The 17564-nt window shown below is 46.9% G+C and overlaps 4 protein-coding genes across 5 annotated transcripts; all 4 read right to left on the bottom strand.

The window, feature by feature from the left end:
- Window positions 1-191: 191 nt before the first annotated feature.
- LOC119128241 (fibrinogen alpha chain) lies at window positions 192-2134 on the bottom strand. Of its 2 annotated transcripts, none has more exons than XM_037260498.1 (3): window positions 2050-2134; window positions 1411-1582; window positions 192-1325 (listed from the first exon to the last, which is right to left on the bottom strand). In XM_037260498.1, exons 1-3 carry the CDS (start codon window positions 2105-2107, stop codon window positions 1310-1312), a joined length of 246 nt encoding a protein of 81 aa, XP_037116393.1. In that variant the 5' UTR covers window positions 2108-2134; the 3' UTR covers window positions 192-1309. The 2 variants fall into 2 exon arrangements, with proteins under 2 accessions (XP_037116393.1, XP_037116392.1); XM_037260497.1 differs by having other exon boundaries at window positions 1437-1582.
- Window positions 2135-3442: 1308 nt separating this feature from the next.
- Window positions 3443-6538, bottom strand: fga (fibrinogen alpha chain). The gene is given in 8 exon segments (XM_037260284.1): window positions 3443-4173; window positions 4588-5143; window positions 5255-5395; window positions 5573-5671; window positions 5749-5894; window positions 5972-6155; window positions 6228-6332; window positions 6400-6538. Coding segments are annotated over 8 exon segments (1926 nt in total). The 5' UTR covers window positions 6457-6538; the 3' UTR covers window positions 3443-3535.
- A 177-nt stretch (window positions 6539-6715) lies between these two features.
- Window positions 6716-12897, bottom strand: npy2rl (neuropeptide Y receptor Y2, like). The gene is made up of 8 exons (XM_037260373.1): window positions 12784-12897; window positions 12215-12294; window positions 11027-11065; window positions 8921-9397; window positions 8718-8850; window positions 7866-8031; window positions 7648-7801; window positions 6716-7490 (listed from the first exon to the last, which is right to left on the bottom strand). The coding sequence occupies exons 4-8, from the start codon at window positions 9068-9070 to the stop codon at window positions 6921-6923; spliced, it is 1173 nt and encodes a 390-aa protein (XP_037116268.1). The 5' UTR covers window positions 9071-9397; window positions 11027-11065; window positions 12215-12294; window positions 12784-12897; the 3' UTR covers window positions 6716-6920.
- Window positions 12898-14963: 2066 nt separating this feature from the next.
- LOC119128215 (lecithin retinol acyltransferase-like) lies at window positions 14964-17216 on the bottom strand. The gene is made up of 2 exons (XM_037260464.1): window positions 16096-17216; window positions 14964-15224 (listed from the first exon to the last, which is right to left on the bottom strand). The coding sequence occupies exons 1-2, from the start codon at window positions 16693-16695 to the stop codon at window positions 15072-15074; spliced, it is 753 nt and encodes a 250-aa protein (XP_037116359.1). The 5' UTR covers window positions 16696-17216; the 3' UTR covers window positions 14964-15071.
- Window positions 17217-17564: the final 348 nt, after the last annotated feature.

Raw genomic sequence — 17564 nt, 5'->3', positions numbered from 1 at the left:
CAACAGAGGGCGCTATACGCCGCCCCACCACATCTAATACCTTAAAGACTAAAAATAGCTTTGATTAATGAAATCCATCCATCCATTCATTATCTGAACCGCTAATCCCCACGAGAGTCGTGGGCGCATTGGAGCCAATATACATATCTATTTTCAGATGAGCAAGATAAATCGAATCCAGTAGTCAATGATGACTAAAGTTGTTTCATTTATCTCTGGTGTCTGATCTCGTAGCGCATTTCCGGTCTTTGGGGCCAGAAATCTTTACCCATTGATTTGACTAATAAGCTAAATGTGCAGTAAGTAGCTCCTCAACAAGATATGACAAAGGCGACTTCCCTGGTCAGTGGCATGTCAAGCTGGTCAAAGTTCATTACTGGAATTTATTAAACTCAAGATTTACATTTGATCGTAATGGCACCGCTGCAATATTAAAACTAAGTTTGCTAACATTGGGTGCTATCTTACTCATACGCTGACTTGGTGTGGGTGGGCTTACTCGATACAGAAAAGTCAAGCCGTCCTAGAATAGATTCGATGGTGGCGTTACTTAGCCTGGCAAGCCAGATCCAACGCTGTCGGGTTGGGTCGGATGGGGGGGGAGTCGCTTCAAGTGCATTTATGAGGCGGGGCAAACCCAGTTCGAAGGACCTAAACAGCAAAGGGTGGACGTGACGCCAAAGAAACAACAAAAAGGTCTTCTTTTGAAATAAATGATTCCAGTGTCGTCAACTACTCAGGGTTTAATTTTCTTGTGTTTCCAATGAGTTAAAACTGATTTAATGCTGAATAGTGTCAACAAAGTACCATTTCTCCCGCGCGCCATTTTGAATGAGGATGGACTTCCGCAGTTGTGACGTTGCGTACGTCACAGCAAGTAAATGAATTTGATTGGACGGTTCGTTTTGCGACCAGGTTTTTAGTGGGTGTGGCTTGCCAGGCTAGGCGTTACCGTGGAACTAATCTACATAGTAATAATAATATTGTAGGTAGTGTTTGTTGGGGAAGTGTTAGGATTCTTGAGGTTTGTCATTTTCAGACTTTTCCACAAATAGCTGATTTTGTCCAATGTCCTCAAACTGGGTAAGCAGTTCGCTCCGCACGATCGGGATCTGCTTGTACTCTTTGGATGGAGGCGGGCCCACAAGCACAGGCCGCAGTTTGATTTGTGGGATATCTCTTGGAGGTGAAGCCTGCTTCGATCTCCGATGGTCAAATTGAGCTGCATCGCCCCGAAGTGTCCAATAAGCATCATGGTCGATGTTGAATGGCACCGCCACCCTGCAGGAACCCCTACATGCTCGCAGCTTCATGTCCACGTCCACCTGGCGAGCATGGATGCAAACATTTTTATGACTAAATTTAGCGGAACCACACTGAATGGCAACGGTTAATTAGTTGCCGAGTCACCAGAAGGCCACCTCCCAGACCATCACCTCAGCCCTCCACAGCTCTTCCGCCTGCTGCTGGACACGTTCATTCAGCTCCTCCATCCGCTGCTGCAGCCGCCAAGATCGTTGCCGCAGCAAAGTCAAGTTCTTCGCCAGCTCAGCAGCGTCTTGCACGAAATTAAGCTCCGACACTGCAGAGGACATATTACAGTGATTAATTGACAACAAACATGTACAAATCACACGGGGATGGGTTAAATGCAGAGGACAAATTTCACCACACCCAGGTGTGTGTGTGACGATCATTGGGACTTTAATCTTTAATCTTTTAAATACCAATACTGCTAAGGAGTTATGCTGCGAGTGAGTTGAGATCTTCATTAAGAAAAAAGTTATGCTTTGTTATTATTGCATCATTGTGTTGGGAAAATATGTTGATACGAGTAAAATAAAAGTAGTGCCTTGGTGACAGCTTATGTCATTTTGGTGCCAAGGAACCATGTTGAAGTGAGGCCGACAAGTTTTATTTATACAAAAGTAGTGCTTTGGCAGCATGGCATTCTGGTGATGAAGAAAGTCAAGGAATACAATTTAAACAAAAGTAGTGCTATGAGAAGTAGTTGCAGAACAATTGCGTGAAACAATTGAAGGGTTTTACCATGTTGGAAGACCAGGGCCTTCCGATGATGATGGTAGACGTTCACGACCTTCGCCATGAACTCTTCAAACGTATTCTCCAACGTCTTGGCCAGAGGCGTAGCCAAGCCAGGGCGAGCCGGGGCGGCGCCCCGGTTAGGACTCCCTGCGCCCCGGTTGAAAAAAATCGAGCTTTTTCGATTCTTCATTTTCATGCCGTTTTTTTCTTTCGGTCTTGTGCGAATGTGCTTGCGCTATTCTATGTGCGCGATGTTATCCATTCACCGTTTGCCTCCCGGACCGGATATTGTTTTAGCGATCAGCGAACGGCGTGGGTGATGTTTCCTGTGGGCGTGCGCCCCTACTGGAAAAATTCCTGGCTACGCCTCTGGTCTTGGCATTCTTGCAGAACCCGTCCAGCTTCCTGTCCATTTCCATTTCTGCCTGCAAGAGGACAGCATGCAGGCGGCAGCCGGATGGACACTTGGTGACCTGCTTGTAGAGAAGAAGGCTAAAACATTCATTCAAGCTATTTCCCGTTTTTTTCAGTCAAATGACACATAACGATTTGTTTACTATGCGAACGCATGGGCGTCATCCTATTGGCTTTCAGACGTACGAGACACATTTGCTGTTCTTACCCAGTCGCCATGGGAACACGACGGCACGTCCGACCGGGCGGGGCAGCGTCATTCATGGGGGAAGAGGCCGGGCTGCTGGCGGCCATGTTGGATGTGAGGCCTTGCACATGCTGTGGGCGTAGAGCAAATATGTGGTTAGTGGGCACACGGGGACACGGAGGGTCCAAGGACGCCATGTTTGTTTGCTTTTGGATCAAACTTGGACACAAACACACACTGACAGATTGGTTTAACCAAGACAAGAATGAAATACGCAACTCCCTGTTGACGAAGCTACCAAGCATACGTAGAGTCAACTCAAAATGAACTATCATGTCCGAGTGAACTTTAATTTCCTGAGTTACAAGATGTCTACTTCTATAACTTTCTGTGACTCTTCCAGTCTCTCTTTATCTCTGTTGCAACCTCCTGATGACATCATAAACTCCAGGCTTCAAATGTTCTCAGAGGTAGCAGGTGGGATACGACGACCGAAAGAGCCACGGAAAGACGGAAAAGTGGACGTCTTGAGAAATTACAAAACAAAAAACGGAATTGGGCAAAACCTATTGAACCAGCTGGATAAGCTCATTCAAAAAATTAGGTTGGTCGTTATTTTTTGTAAGTAGCTTATGTGTGGACTTGACCGGTGAGGACACCAGATCCCGTGGAATGTGCGTTCAAAATATTAAGGAAACCTGTGAAGCTTCGAGAGCATTTTAGGTTCTTCCCGAAAAACTTTCACCATTGAAGGCCCGAGAACTGGATCCCACTAAAACACACGCACAGATCAGATGAGGTGAACATCGATTCTTTATTGAGTTCAGCGCTGAACATTCTGGACACAAGGGGTGGAAAGTCAACAGAACCAAATGTCAATACAGAAGGTCACAAAGACGCAGGTCGCACAAACATTTGCACTCTCTTCATACGGCGACCGGCCCACACCGCGCCGTCGCCATCGTTGAGGTTGGCCGACTGGCAGTTGTGGTACCACCAGCCCCCGCCGTGTGTGGCAGCGCAGTTTTCATCTCCCGTGTCATTGTCACGGTCCCAAGTGGTGAACTTCATCCCGCTGTGGGAGACGGAGGACGTCGCATCGACCGTGGCGAGGGAGTCCCCCGCGGTGCCGCTGTAGCCCGAGACGTGTAAAGGGTACCCCTCCTCCTCGGGACCCACCCTAATGACATATTCTGCGGTGGTTACGTCCCCCTGCCCGTCCTCCATGTCCACCCTCAGCAGGGTTTCACCCTGCTTGGTCAATAAGTGGAGATTCTGATTTCCCAGTCACATCTCCCCCCTCCCCTGCGCGTCCACACGTCCGAAACCGTCGCGGTACTCGGCCCAAGTTCGGTTGAAGTTGAGCAAGGCGTTCTGGTTTTCTCTTTGCTGGATTAACAACCAGCCGGCCAACAGCCCCTCCTGAAGGCAGTACGCCGACACGAGGTCGGCAGTAGCCGAGGTTTTGATGTTAAACAAGCCGCTCGTTTCCCCGCGGCTGTGCTAGTGAAAGATATCCACGCAATCTGCAACACATCATTCGGTTCTTCAAATTCCAGAAAGTTCAACACGGATGCTAAAGCTAAAAATCTGATTTCGTTTCACTACTCGGAAAAAGTTAGGGATATTCCATTTTGGGGTGGAATTTCACGATGAATACAAATTGGAATATTGAACTTAATTTGAACTCTAAAATTTGCCATTTAGCTCCTCGTTAGAGAACACAAAAAGGTGGAGGAAGCGTCAACGGTTGGATATTTTAGAGCTCAAATTTAGTTCACCTTGCCATGGCATATTTGAGGCACATCTGAAATTTTAATTCACAAGTTTAGTGTAGTTATTCTCTTCCTAACTTTCTGCGAGTAGTGTAAGGTGGGGCTGGGGCTAACGACGCTAAGCTAGCAGAACCCGCCGTCACTCCAGGTCGGAGGTGGCGGTACCTTTTCCCGTGTAATCGCTCTGGCGTACGACGTGCGCAATCTGCCCGCTGCGATAGGCCGCGGCGGGAACGTCGTCTTCCTTGTTGTCGTTTAAGAACTTTCCCAGGTCGAAGCCCACCTCCGTAAAGGGTTCGGAGAAGCCGGCTTTAATGTCCGAGTGGCTTCCTTTGACGCCGCTCACGTGAACGGTCTTGATGTTGGAGGAGACGTGACTCACGCCGGGGAAAAGGGAATCCAGCCCACCCTTGGTGCCGGAGACCCCCTGACAGGCGGGACCGCCCTCCCTGGTCTCCACTACCTTTTCCACAGGGCCATCTGCCGTCATCACCGTGGTCTTGGTCACAATCACGCAATTTTGTGTGTGCATACTGGTGAGGTGGACGTCATCAAAGTTGCCGCCAAAAAAGCCGTCGTTGTTGCCTCCTGAGACCTCAGTGATGCCCTTAGAGTGCGTGGAGGAGGTTGATGAAGAGGTGGAAATACCTGGAACTTTGGAGATAGTTGCGGGGGAGGAGCTGGAGCCTTCGGTCTGAAGCGACAACTGGAATGATTTCACCTGATCAGTGGAGAACAAGAGAAGATGAGGTCAACATGAGAGTGAAGATAAGGTCATCATTTGTCAGACTATATTTGAAAGAATATTCCCTGCGTCGTGAGGCGCCCTCACCTCCTGGAAGACATCTTGTGGCTGCTGTCCCGTCTTGAAGACGGTGGTCCAGGGCACTTGGTCTAGCGGCCTGCTCTGCATCACTCCCAGCTGGTGGACAGTATGGATGCTCTGCAGCTGCTGGCCCTGGAGCTGATTAATCTGGAAAGGCCAGTAGAATTCAGAATGATACGGAAACGCTGTAAAATGTCAGCTACTCATTCGTATTAGTCACTCTTTGCAGAGGATAAAGAATTTAGCGTAACGAAGGAGCCTTTAGAAAAAATTCTCCGATACGAAATATTTGAGAACATATGCCAGATTGAGAAAACAGCGAACCTGTTTGCCCAGAGCCACGTAGGTGTCGTGGTCCACCTTGTGCTCAGAGTACTTCTCGCAGGAACCTTTGCAGGAACGCAACTTGATGTCAATGTCCACCTAAAGGGAGGGAGGGGAAAGGACCCTTAGGAACTTGTTTCTGATTTCTCCACTCGACGTGGTGAAACAAGGCTCACCTCCAGCCTCTGCATGTCTGCCACCTGATCCGTCACCCGGTCACGGAGGGCCGCCAGAACCCGCAGCTGTCGATCGATCTTCACCTTCATATCAGAGATCCTCTGGCGAAGGCTTTGCGCCAAGTTGTAGTAGCGGTCGTCCTGACCTGCGAGAGGCACACGGAACACGTCACGTAACGCTTCGAAAGACGGCCGGGGTTTCAGAAGGTGTGCGAGGACCGACCGGAGTTCAGGATGAGCTTCTCCTTCAGGAAGTCGTACGTTTGCTTGGTCACCTGATCGGCCGAGCGTTGCCCGACTTGGTTCTGCTCCAGCACGCTGCGGATCTTCTCGATTTTTTTCAGAAGGCTGTGATCTTGGTGGTCCATCAAACCTTGGATTCTGCAGCCTGATGGGCACTTGTGACCCTGGCAGCAGAGGTGGAAAAAAAATACTCACACTCTTGGTGCTAGCTAAATTTGGCGAAAAACTAACATTACCCAGTCGTCGTCGGTGCAGAACGGCCACTCCTTCTCGGTGGCGCATTTCTCAGATCGGGTGTTGGGCACCACGGGTCGCGCTCCCCTTGGGTCCACCATGGACCCCTGAGGAAATGTTTTCGGGTTAATATCCGTCCCTTAACATTCAAGCACCGCAAAGTATTCGTCTCACCTGTGAGGCGGCGGCGCACACGAGGCCGAGGCAGAGCAGCAAACTCAGACGTTGCATTTCGTCGAATGTTCCGAAGATCCCGGAGCTGGCTGGTTTTGAAGCCTCCCACGACACTTGTGACTCAAACCAGGTTAAGCAAACCGTCGAGGGGGCGACGACCTTTTGTGCGGCTGCACTTTGTACGCAAACACGGACTCGCGCTATTCCCATCATGGGTACGCTCGTACGGTAAATGTGAAAAGTTCTGTTTGGTACCTGAGACTTGCAATTTTAGAAAACATTGATATGAAATAAAATATGAACGGAGGCAACATCATCAGTTTACAATCAATATTTATTTGAAAACGTGACAAAACATAAAATTGATAGACATCTTGTACTCACAAAGTGCTGATTATAACATCTATTCATGTGTGTTTTGCTCTGACCAGCCAATCAGAGAACGGAAAGACGTCAATTTGAAATGGCGAGCGTTTTCCCAAAGTCAGCTGCTTTTTCTTACCCATAAAGAAATGTCACGTTCACACGTCAGTAGCTTTGAGGCAGGCGGACGCAACTTCCTGCCTCCCCTCCGCTATCTTGGTCTTCCCTCCGTCCCCCACGCCCACCTGGTGGATGGCGTCTTGGCGTCTGCGCTGACAGCCTCTATCTCTGAGCTTGAAGGCGGCGAGGAAGGCGGCGCGGTAGTTGCGGTTCATCCATCCGTAGAGCAACGGGTTAGCAAAGGTGGAGCACATGGCCACCACGTGGAAGAGGGTGTAGAGCAGGCGGAAGTGCGGCATGTCCAGCACGCTGCTGTTGATGTCGGTGGCCAGCTGGAAGGCGTGGTAAGGGAGCCAACTGACGGCGAACACCACCACCATGGTCACCAGCATTTTGGTCGCTTTACAGTGGCGGCGGTGGCGCTCGGAACCTGCCGACGCTCCGTCGCCCCTGCCCTCTGCTGGGCTGACGTGACGTCGCAGCTTGGACCAAATGCGGGCGTAGGCGAAGGAGATGATGGAGAGCGGGAGGAAGTATTGCAGCACCAGCATGGAGACGCTGTACACCGTCCCGTCCGTGCTGGACCCGGGCCACTTCTCTCTGCACACCTGCAGTCAAAGGCGCCAATCATTGTTTTTGTTCACAGTCAAAAGAGCAAATCTCAAGTTTAATCTTCAAGTCTCAAGCAATTATCAGGTCTTAAACTTTTTCACCTAATCTCGAGTAAAGTCCCTATCTCACTGATATACAGACGGCGCCCTCCACCTGGATGCTGTGTCCCGGCGTCAGCGTGACCGGTCCGTACTCTCGGAAGATGGCGAGGGGGCTGGCGAGCGCGGCGCTCAGCAACCACGTGACTGCGATGACCCAGAAGCACGTGACCTTACGCATCCTGGTTTCCAGATGGTGAATGATACACCTGTAACCACGACAACATCCTGTCAAACCTCGGCCCACGGAGATGCGCTCCCTTGCCAGCTGACCTGTGGCGGTCCAGGGCGATGACGTTGAGGGTCAGAGTGGAGACGTGGACGGCGAGGCCTTGGGCGAAGGGCACCAGGAAGCAGAGGGCGGCGCCAAAGTGCCACTCACCTTGCAGCGTGTAGACCAGCGTGAACGGGAGACACAGCACGTTCACCAGCAGGTCGGCTGAGGGGGCAGGAAGTGGCATTTAACAAACACGCAACATTTAAACTGGGCTTTGCGAGCGAGCTGTAGCTCGGGGGCTTATTGAAAAACAACATATTAAACAAACTCCTTACTCCTTGCTACCTTCACTTTGGGCCAGTTAAAAGCTGAAATATCTGACTTACGCCTTGGATAAAGTTGTTTTTCTTTAGAAAAATACATATATTTAAAAATTGGAAGAAGGTTTCACATGGACCTCATCCGGTTAATAGAGTTAACAAAAACTATCCAAATTAAAACAAAAATTGAGAAAAAAGAAATTGAGAATAAAAATTGTTAATGAAATAAAAACAAAAATGCTTTAAAAAAAAATTATAATCTCAAACTAACAATAAAAAATATTAATTTTAATCATTATTAATTTAATTATTAATCATTAATTTAAAAAATATTATTAGAAAAAATAAAAACTAACAAAATTAAAACAAAAATTGAGAAAGAAAATGTTAATGAAATGAAAACAAAAAGGCTTTTAAAAATAATTTGAAAATTAACTGTCATTAATAAATCCAAAACTAACAATAAAAAAATAGTAATTTTAATTATTATTAATTTAATTATTAATTATTATTCATTTAAAAAATAATATTAGTTTATAACGCTGACCCCATCACATAACTACCACGTGTGCCTCTAAACGAACATACCGACAGCCAAGTTGGCGATGAAGAAGTTGGTGACGGTGCGCAGTGTCTTGAAGCGATAGATGACGTAGATGACCAGCGAATTACCCACAAGCCCCAGCAGGATGATGGCGGTGTAGGCCACAATCAATACCACCTGCCAGGAGCGACACACACGCAGGAGTTAGCCGACGGGCATTTGCTTCGGGGGTTAACCTGCCACTCACCTGCACGCCGGGCAGTCGGATGGGGTCTTCCAGAAGGGTCTCGCCTTCGAAGCCATGGCGCTCTGCGTTGGCCGCAAAGTCGTATTTGCAACTGAGGTTCTCAGCCCCGGCCGTGGGTGGGTCCTCCTGACTGACGTCAGGCGAGTCCATGTCGTATGTCCAATCACACACGTTTAAGAGCGACTCGCAGTTGACAAAAATGCACAGTTAGCGATTCACACACTTTTGTCCAATCGCATGGGTCCGACGTCCAATTATGTATCTCGCATGTCCAGTTCCGGGCCCATGTCCCTGCCCACAAGTCTAACGACCAACTGAAGATGCTCAATCATTTCTCGTCCGTCCGCTCTCACGTGTCGCGGCTGGGAACTCCGAAGGCAAACATACAGTTTGTGAACTCACACACTTTGTATGTCCAGTTGCACACAGGAAACGTCCTGTCGTTCTTGTCGGCTTGGCAGGGCCAGCCCACGTTGCCTGCAGAAGGAAAGAGGACAGAAACATTTCAAGAATTTAAGTCGACTGCGACCTTTGGGATCAAGAGCAACGGAGTGCGTGGCAGTTCGCGAAGCATGAGCGGACGCTGATTTATTCATCAACACGTTTCCCGCCGAGGCTATTTTTGGCTCACACTCATCTGGAGGAGCCGATGTAGCGAGAGGCGCGGACATCACCTGGATGGAGGTGTCTGTTCAGCATGTATGACAAACAAACCAACAGGGGCCGGGCATGCTGCCCTGAGGGACGCCACACCCAAATGCTAATGTTGTCGAGACGAGATACATGACGGCATCGGGAAGTGACATTTGAGGCCTCCCGACATGGCAACACCATAGAAGTCAAATACATCTGGTGCAGAATTATACATACTGTGTAAGTGCTGACGCCACTTTGCAAAGAAATTTTGCTGACTTGATGGCTAATACTATCAACTCAGAACTCAAGTCAGTGTCTTCATAAGGGCTAATTTCATTCATTCATTCATTCATTCATTCGTTCGTTCGTTCGTTCGTTCATTCATTCATTCATTCATTCATTCATTCATTCATTCATCTTCCGAACCGCTTCCCCTCACAACTGGTTTCTAGCTAATCGCAAAAGTACGCAAAGACGAACAAACATTCACACTTACAACCACACCTACGGACAATTTGAAGCAATCAATCGGGCTACCGTGCATGTTTTTGGAATGTGGGAGGAAACTGGAGAACCCGAAGAAAACCCACGCAGGACGGAAGAGAACAAACTCCAGGAGCTGGAATCAAAACCACAACCCCCACATTGAGAGGCGGACGTGAAACCAGTGCGTCATTGTGACACCCTGGGCTAATTAAATAATACTAATCATCATCATAATAATAATAAACAAATAAACAAATAAATAAATAAATAAATAAATAATGAATCATGTTTATATTTTGTATATTTGTATATTTCCTGGCTCTTTTATTCATGCACTCACACATTCACACTCTGATGGTAGTAAACTACGTATGTAGCCATATGTGGCTGTATGGAGCTGGGCAGGCTGACGGCGGTGTGGCATCAGGGCTAATTACATAATATACAAGGGGTGCAAAAATAGGTAAACAGTAGTGTCACAAATTAGTGACATGTATTTTTATTTTGACTTTTATAATTGTATACGTACTTTTTTCATAAACTTATTTACAGCCGTTGGGTAAGGGAGAGTCCAATGTTAAATTCCAAGCTTGGAAATAACTTTACAGAAGCACAATCAATGTTAGATAACATTAACGTACCATTTTAGAAATGAGATTGGCACACTGGGAGTCCATTGGGACAGATTTTGTGCAACCTGCCTTTTTTCTACAGCTGATTATAAAAGAAGAGAAAAAGGCATAGTCAAACTTTTTCGATTTTTTAAACCCCCAGATTTTCAAAATGCTCAAAAAAAGGTCTGGCAGTGAATGATTACTTCAATAATAGTGTATTCGCTTACATTTACATAATGTATGTAAAAAATTCATGTTATCGTGTTTCTCTGAGAAATGACAAGCCTCTGACATCATCCCCCAAAATAAAAGTGACACCTATTTGTATGAATATTATTCTACATATATATTAAAAAGCTTTCACACTGACCGGTGGCGTCTCCGTGGTCCAGCCTCTAAAAGTCCTTGGCTGTCCGGACAAACACAGAAAAAGAAGAAAGGCGTTGTTGTTTACTTTTCCAAATCATCCAATGCCTTGTCACAGAAGACGAGCACGTTGCATCACTGTGCGAGTGCGAGGAGGCGGCAAAGAAGAAAAAGACGCAAGCGAGGCAGGGGAGCGTCACATTGTGGAGGCGGGGCGTATTTGTGAGTGAGAGGAGGAAGATGATGGAGGAGGAAGAGCAAATCAAAGTGAGCAGACGGGAGGTGGCACAATGCATTGCCGTGACAATACAAAATCACACCCAATAACTAAAATCAATCAATCAATCAATGAAAAATACAAAATGGATGAAATTGGATGATCTCAGTGGTAAAAAAGTGTGACAAAATGAATGGATGAATGCACAAGAAACAAGTAGAAAATTCAAGCAAATGGAAGCACTGGGGCGAAAGTGGATCCACTTTCCCCTCGGCCAAATATCCCAAAGGAATATTCCACCCACAAAGAAGCTAGCTGCGCTGCTGCTACACGGCCAAGAAAAGCTGCTTAGTGAAGATCAAAGTGCATCGCGTTATTTCAAGATTAGGGCCCAACCAATTAATTGGATGTCCCATTTAATCATCACGTAGTACTGTTTTTAAATTCTATAAATTTTTAAACACATTAAAAAATGATGACGTTTAAATATTCGGTCTATTTTTTTGTCTGTTGTAGAATTATATGCGGTAAAAAAACTAATTATGGGAGAACAGTTGTGTGTTTAATTCATTAGGGAGTTATTATACTCATTAGCCTACTTTTTTTTTAATTAATCGGATGGAGGAATTGTATTCTGCCAAATATTAGAATCGGCTAAAAAAAATCCACATTGGTCGCGCCCTAATTAAGATGACATCATTAAATTGATAAGAATTAGTGTTTATTAAATCGTAGATTGTCAAAGTGGCCCTTACGTCCTTCGATTTTTAAGTATGCAGCTCTCGGAAGAAAAATCGTGGGCAAAATTCGTGCGCACCATTTTGCTGGCGTGACCATAAAAGGGCACAGCGCAGGGTCGAGATAAAGGTTTGGCCTAGATGGAAGCGCTCTGTTTACCGGTGCAGTCAAACGAGAGGAGAAGTTTAAAGTTTTGCCTCATCTTATCTAACATTCTTGTTCGACATTTAAACACACCTGTTTGATGTTGGCAGTCAATCAGAAATGAAGAAGCAGCAGCCGAGCGCTTCATCGCCTCCTTGTGGGACAGACGCTTACTGCAATAAGGAAGTACATTATTATGCTTTGATGTAGCGGAAAAACTGTGAGCGCTAGGTGTTCTTATAGATTTTGAGGCTCCGTAGCGCTGCGACAGAGACTCTTCACGCTTTGCTTTTTCAGCCACAACTACCTACATAGTGGTGTTCTGGTGGGTGTTCCAAAGAAAATTGTAGAGGTCAAACAATCCTATCATAATATCAGATAATTCATCTTAAATTAAGTATTACTTTTAATTTTTATTCTTTAACATTTTCTTCAGCAAAATTTGTTAATTTAGCATTCTGCAATGTATTTTGTATTCATTTATCTCATTATGTAATTCATCAAGGCCTTTATTAATAAAGTAACATATTATTCGAACAAACAAGTGTAAGCATCTGCCATTTTAAACATTTTATAAATAAAAAAGAGACTACATATATTCATTACTGATCCTGGCTTCTCTGTCTATTTGTAAATAACAAATGTACACAAAGTTTACCCACCCTTGCACTAGCGACAAGATGGTTGTTACCCCAGCAGCTCGCCGGCGTGGTCGGTTGCCAGCAGAAAAATAAAAATAGACTATTATGGTGGTCTCTCGAGATCGTCCCATCCTCCCCCACCCCACCCCAACCGCACACATGCTTTCCCTCTTCCACACGGCGCAGAGGAGGTGTGTGAAGGAGCGCACGCTGGCTGCTGATGTCAGAACTGACGTCACATCAAGGTGGTGCGCGTCAAGGCCGACGCCAAGGGAACGCAACTTGGGGGCGGGGAGCAAAGTCACAAAGGAGGCCAAGAGGGGGGAGGAGGACGAGGATGTTCATTTGCATGAAAGGCATCCATCCAGCCATTTTCTATCACGCTTGCACATACATGCAGTCTCCTCTCACAGTATGGGAATGGCAAGATCAATTCCTTTGTTTTTGTTGTGTACACAAAACATTTGGGGTTCTAATCAAAAGAGGAATAGCACAGATAAAGCAAGACTGCTTTTATATCATGGAATTTGGGCCCAGCCCCTTTTCTTTGAGGCCACCGCTTTATTCATTTGAAATGCTTTTCCGGGACTTGACTGCAGCGCCTTTCGGTTTTCGTTTGTTTCTCCGATCTCAACCCAATTGAGCATGTATGTTACCTCCTGAAGAGGGAACTGAATGGAGAAAGAACCCCAAAACAAAGAAAAGGAAGACAGACAGTATTTCTAATATAGAATACGTCAGTCAGGTAAAGTCATGTCGCAGACTTGGTTACAAGTAAAGACCATAAAAAAAACTGGAATTCTGAACTGTTGTCTCATTCGTCTTCTGATCAAGAATCCAAATAATTTAATTTATTTTATAAATTGTATTACGTATCCAACAAAAACAAAGGAATTAACCCAGCCGTTCCAATACTTTTGGAGGGGACTGGTTAGACAAACGACTAGCACACCACAAGTTAAAAGTCCTCAATGAACGGAAAATGAAATATTCAAATGGGATTCGAACCCAGAGCTGCGAGGCAGAATCGCTAACCACTATACACCGCGCTGCACATTAATGCGCTTTTGATTGGTAGCCGCCCGTCCTTGTCAGGGCTGACAACAATGAGCAAATTACGACCACACAGCCCAAGACAAAAGGCAAGGGGGGGGGGGGGGGGATTCAACCAATCGCATGATGGCATTCACGGCAAAAGGTCAGGCTGACAGCCGGGACCAAGGAAATGACACCGGGTTCCAAGGTCGAATCGTCAAGAACATTCTGGACAAGGGAGCATCCCGAGAGACGCCGGGCAGGAAAATAAACTCCCAGCGCAACAATGACGAACATTGTCGGTAACAATACATGGTAACCATGACAACAATTACCATCCATCCCCCACCTCAGTTGACTCGTTTGCTAGGAACACACCTGCAGCATTACAAGGGGGCGACGGGGTCATAATGCACACACACGTCCCTGATTGAAATGCTCTGTCACGCGCAGCGCTCCATTTTGTTCATGCTCTCTCTCTCACACACACACACACACCGCTCTACTAAAACGCTCCCACACTACTAAGAACAGTTTCTGCCCGCGTCACACCAGCCAAAAAAATCATGACAAATGAAAGTGTGTTCAATACTAAATCAATCTTACATAGGCACACACACACACACACTCACACACAAACTACTAAAACGTTTTGCTTCACGCGTAACTGAATAGCTCTCACACACCCTGACTTTTTTCCATTTGCACAGAACGGAAGTCCTCCCACAAAATACTAAAATATGTTTGACTCACACAACTAAAATGCTCTCACACATAACAGAAAATGTTTTCACTCACACGTACCGAAAGATATCTGCCTCAACACACACTTGAAACTTTTTTGTCGTTTTTCACTAGTAATGGGAAAATGAAGCTTCAAATTTGCTTCATGAAGCAGTTGTATTTTTTTCAGTCCTCTAGATGGCACTGTTAGTTTAAATACGGGGGGGGGGGGTTAAAAAAATGGAAAGCCAGTGTGCTTTCAGCGCAATGTTGGGCAGACAGTGCCATCTAGAGGACTGAAGAATACACCCACTTGTTCATGAAGCTAATTTGAAGCTTCATTTTGCCTCACTAGACTAAAGCGCTCTCTTAAACATCTTGTAATAGGCTACAATCTAAAACATACTGAAACGCTCTCACATAAAGACCAACCGTACGAGGCCTTTCCGAATGAATTCTTTATTTACAAAAGTTGAAAACATTACTCCTGAAAAAAGAAAGATTGCGTAGAAAAATTCACAAATTGGTGTTAGGTGGTTTGAAATGTTCATTCAGCTGGCCATCCACAACGTGAAGGGGATTAGAATGACAGGCAGTGTGGTCCCGGAGGACACGCCCCAGCAAGCCAGGGAGAGGAGGCCCAGCAGACCAGCCACAAATGCGTTCCGCTGGTCTCGGATCTGAGACTTCAACCACTGGCAGAACTGAAAAAGAACAAAACAACAAAAGAGTTGTTAATTATCATCTTGTATTCGACCGTCTAACTTCCTGAATTAAAAACACCATGACAGCAAAAACTTAAGTAGCCAAATAACTAAATGCCCAATGGCAACACTAAAATTCTGTCAAACATATTTCTTTCTGGCTTTCTTAACAAAAGATAAGCCTTTTTATCCTTTTAAAAAGTCAGCCTCTCAGAAGTGATGACGTCTTGTTTTAACATATGTGCTTCTAGAAAGCAAACGTGCTTGAAGCAGTGATTTTCAAAGTAGTGGCACATGGGCTCTCTCTAGTGGTATGCAAAGAATCATCCATATTATTTCTTTTTTTAACCAGCAGTGTTTTGTTTGAGTTCCCTTGTAAATAACTTAAAGATAACATCGTTTTCAAGCAGTTATTCAGGTACAATTTTATGATACTTTTAACTGAATTGCTAAGTAGCTGTTTTTGTTTTCATTTGCAGGGGGGGGGGGGGGGGGGGGGATGAACCGACACACGAAACTATACTGTGCATGTCACTCCAGTTTGCAATATTAAATGTACTTGCCTCATTTTTTATTAACACTGCGTAAGGTACACACACGTAGCTACAGTGTATCCAAATATCTCTAAACACGCTATACACGCTGTATACACAACCTATAAAATATATATTTATAGTGCGAGGCACAAACATGGCTATATAAAGATGTACATATGTAATTATTACAGTATTCAAAATTCCAAGTACTTTTAGATAGTGCTTGGTGTAAAAGATTTTTTGCCGATTTTCTGACATGTCAACAATCAAATACTATAACAGACATGGCAAAACTATAAACGCCCGGTTCCCCTTTTAACGGAGACATTTCTTACCTGTTCCGTCTGCAGGCTGCGCGCAGCTCCGTAGCGGCACCACGTGACGAAATGCTCGCAGTTGTTCCACAGCAGGCTGTAGGGGACGCTGCCGAGCAGACTTTCGGCCCGCCGCGCCGCGTCCTCCGCGTCGGGAGGAACGCGGCCGGCGCGCTCCATGGCGTGCGTGTTGAGCCTCACGCTTGCGCCGTACGCGAAGTCCTCCACGGAATCCACGCGCACGCTCGCTCGCTTGGCTAGCACGCCGAGGAGCAGGCGCGTGTTGGTCACCTTGTGGCGGAGGTGGCGCGCATCCGACGTGACGGCGGGGAGGATGTCCGGGATGAGGTGCGCCACGCGGCCGTCGCCCAGGTAGATACCGAAGTGCGTGAAAAGCGTGCGCGGCACCTCCAACAAGTCGCCGCGCCGATAGGCGCGCTCACGCTCAAGGGGCGGAGGTGGTGGGTGCGCGCACGTCACCAAGAAGACCACTTTGTCCAGAAAAAAGGCGAGCGCGTCCAGCATGACGCAAAGGATTAGAAGAGCACTTTGTCCGGCAAGAAGGTGAGCGCGGCCACCATGACGCCACGCGCCTGATGCTCCGAATGGGTCCGGGCACATTGGCACAAGGGGTGGGGCCAGGTGGGCGTGACAAGCGACCCACTTTTTGGGGTGTGAATAATTCTGATTTTACCACAAAAAATTGGGAAGTGGCGCTGCTAGACCACCACGCCTCCAACAGGGGGCGGTAAAGAGACTAGTTATAAGTATGGTTATTTACTATGTGGAACTTAATGCAAAGCAGCAGTACTTAATACCACCTGGATGGTTTAACAGACACACAAGGACACATACAATCCAGCCAGCCAATAGAAGCACAGGACGCAAATGTGAAAGGAAGTAAAGGGGGGGGGGGGGGGGGGGGTCATGCGGCACACTTAAAGAAAGAGCACTTTGTTTTCTTTCTCCAGCAACTTTCCAGGCACACACACAAAAAGCATGAAGGAAAATAAAGTGAGTGTTTAGCACTGAGGCTGACATCACTGCTTCCAGACCACCAAATGGCTTCTCGCTTTTGCGCTCTCTCACTCTCTCACTCTCTCACTCTCACACACACACACGCACGCACGCACGCACGCACGCACGCACGCACGCACGCACGCACGCACGCACGCACGCACGCACGCACGCACGCACGCACGCACGCACGCACGCACGCACGCACGCACGCACGCACGCACGCACGCACGCACGCACGCACGCACGCACGCACGCACGCACGCACGCACGCACGCACGCACGCACGCACGCACGCACGCACGCACGCACGCACGCACGCACGCACGCACGCACGCACGCACGCACGCACGCACACACACACACACACACACACACACACACACACACACACACACACACACACACACACACACACACACACACACACACACACACATCATTAAGCCCCCACCCCCTGGGTGTGTTGACGG

This window comes from Syngnathus acus, chromosome 10, assembly GCF_901709675.1.
Source record: "Syngnathus acus chromosome 10, fSynAcu1.2, whole genome shotgun sequence".
In the NCBI taxonomy this organism is placed as follows: Eukaryota; Metazoa; Chordata; class Actinopteri; order Syngnathiformes; family Syngnathidae; genus Syngnathus; species Syngnathus acus.
Note: the sequence above shows the minus strand (reverse complement) of the source record. Positions and strands in the feature narration are given on the sequence as shown.

Bases quoted from the DNA above. Each gene is read 5' to 3' on its own strand.
- LOC119128215 (XM_037260464.1), bottom strand. From the start codon at position 16,695: ATGTGCCCGGACCCATTCGGAGCATCAGGCGCGTGGCGTCATGGTGGC. The intron at 15,225-16,095 runs GTAAGAAATGTC...GTTCTTTTTCAG, and splicing joins GCAGCCTGCAGACGGAACAG to TTCTGCCAGTGGTTGAAGTC.
- npy2rl (XM_037260373.1), bottom strand. From the start codon at position 9,070: ATGGACTCGCCTGACGTCAGTCAGGAGGACCCACCCACGGCCGGGGCT. The intron at 8,851-8,920 runs GTGAGTGGCAGG...CGCTCCTGGCAG, and splicing joins TCCGACTGCCCGGCGTGCAG to GTGGTATTGATTGTGGCCTA. The intron at 7,802-7,865 runs GTCAGCTGGCAA...TCGTGGTTACAG, and splicing joins ATCGCCCTGGACCGCCACAG to GTGTATCATTCACCATCTGG.
- LOC119128241 (XM_037260497.1), bottom strand. From the start codon at position 2,107: ATGGCGAAGGTCGTGAACGTCTACCATCATCATCGGAAGGCCCTGGTC. The intron at 1,583-2,049 runs GTAAAACCCTTC...TGTCCTCTGCAG, and splicing joins GGCCCTGGTCTTCCAACATG to TGTCGGAGCTTAATTTCGTG. The intron at 1,326-1,436 runs GTGATGGTCTGG...CATGCTCGCCAG, and splicing joins AAGAGCTGTGGAGGGCTGAG to GTGGACGTGGACATGAAGCT.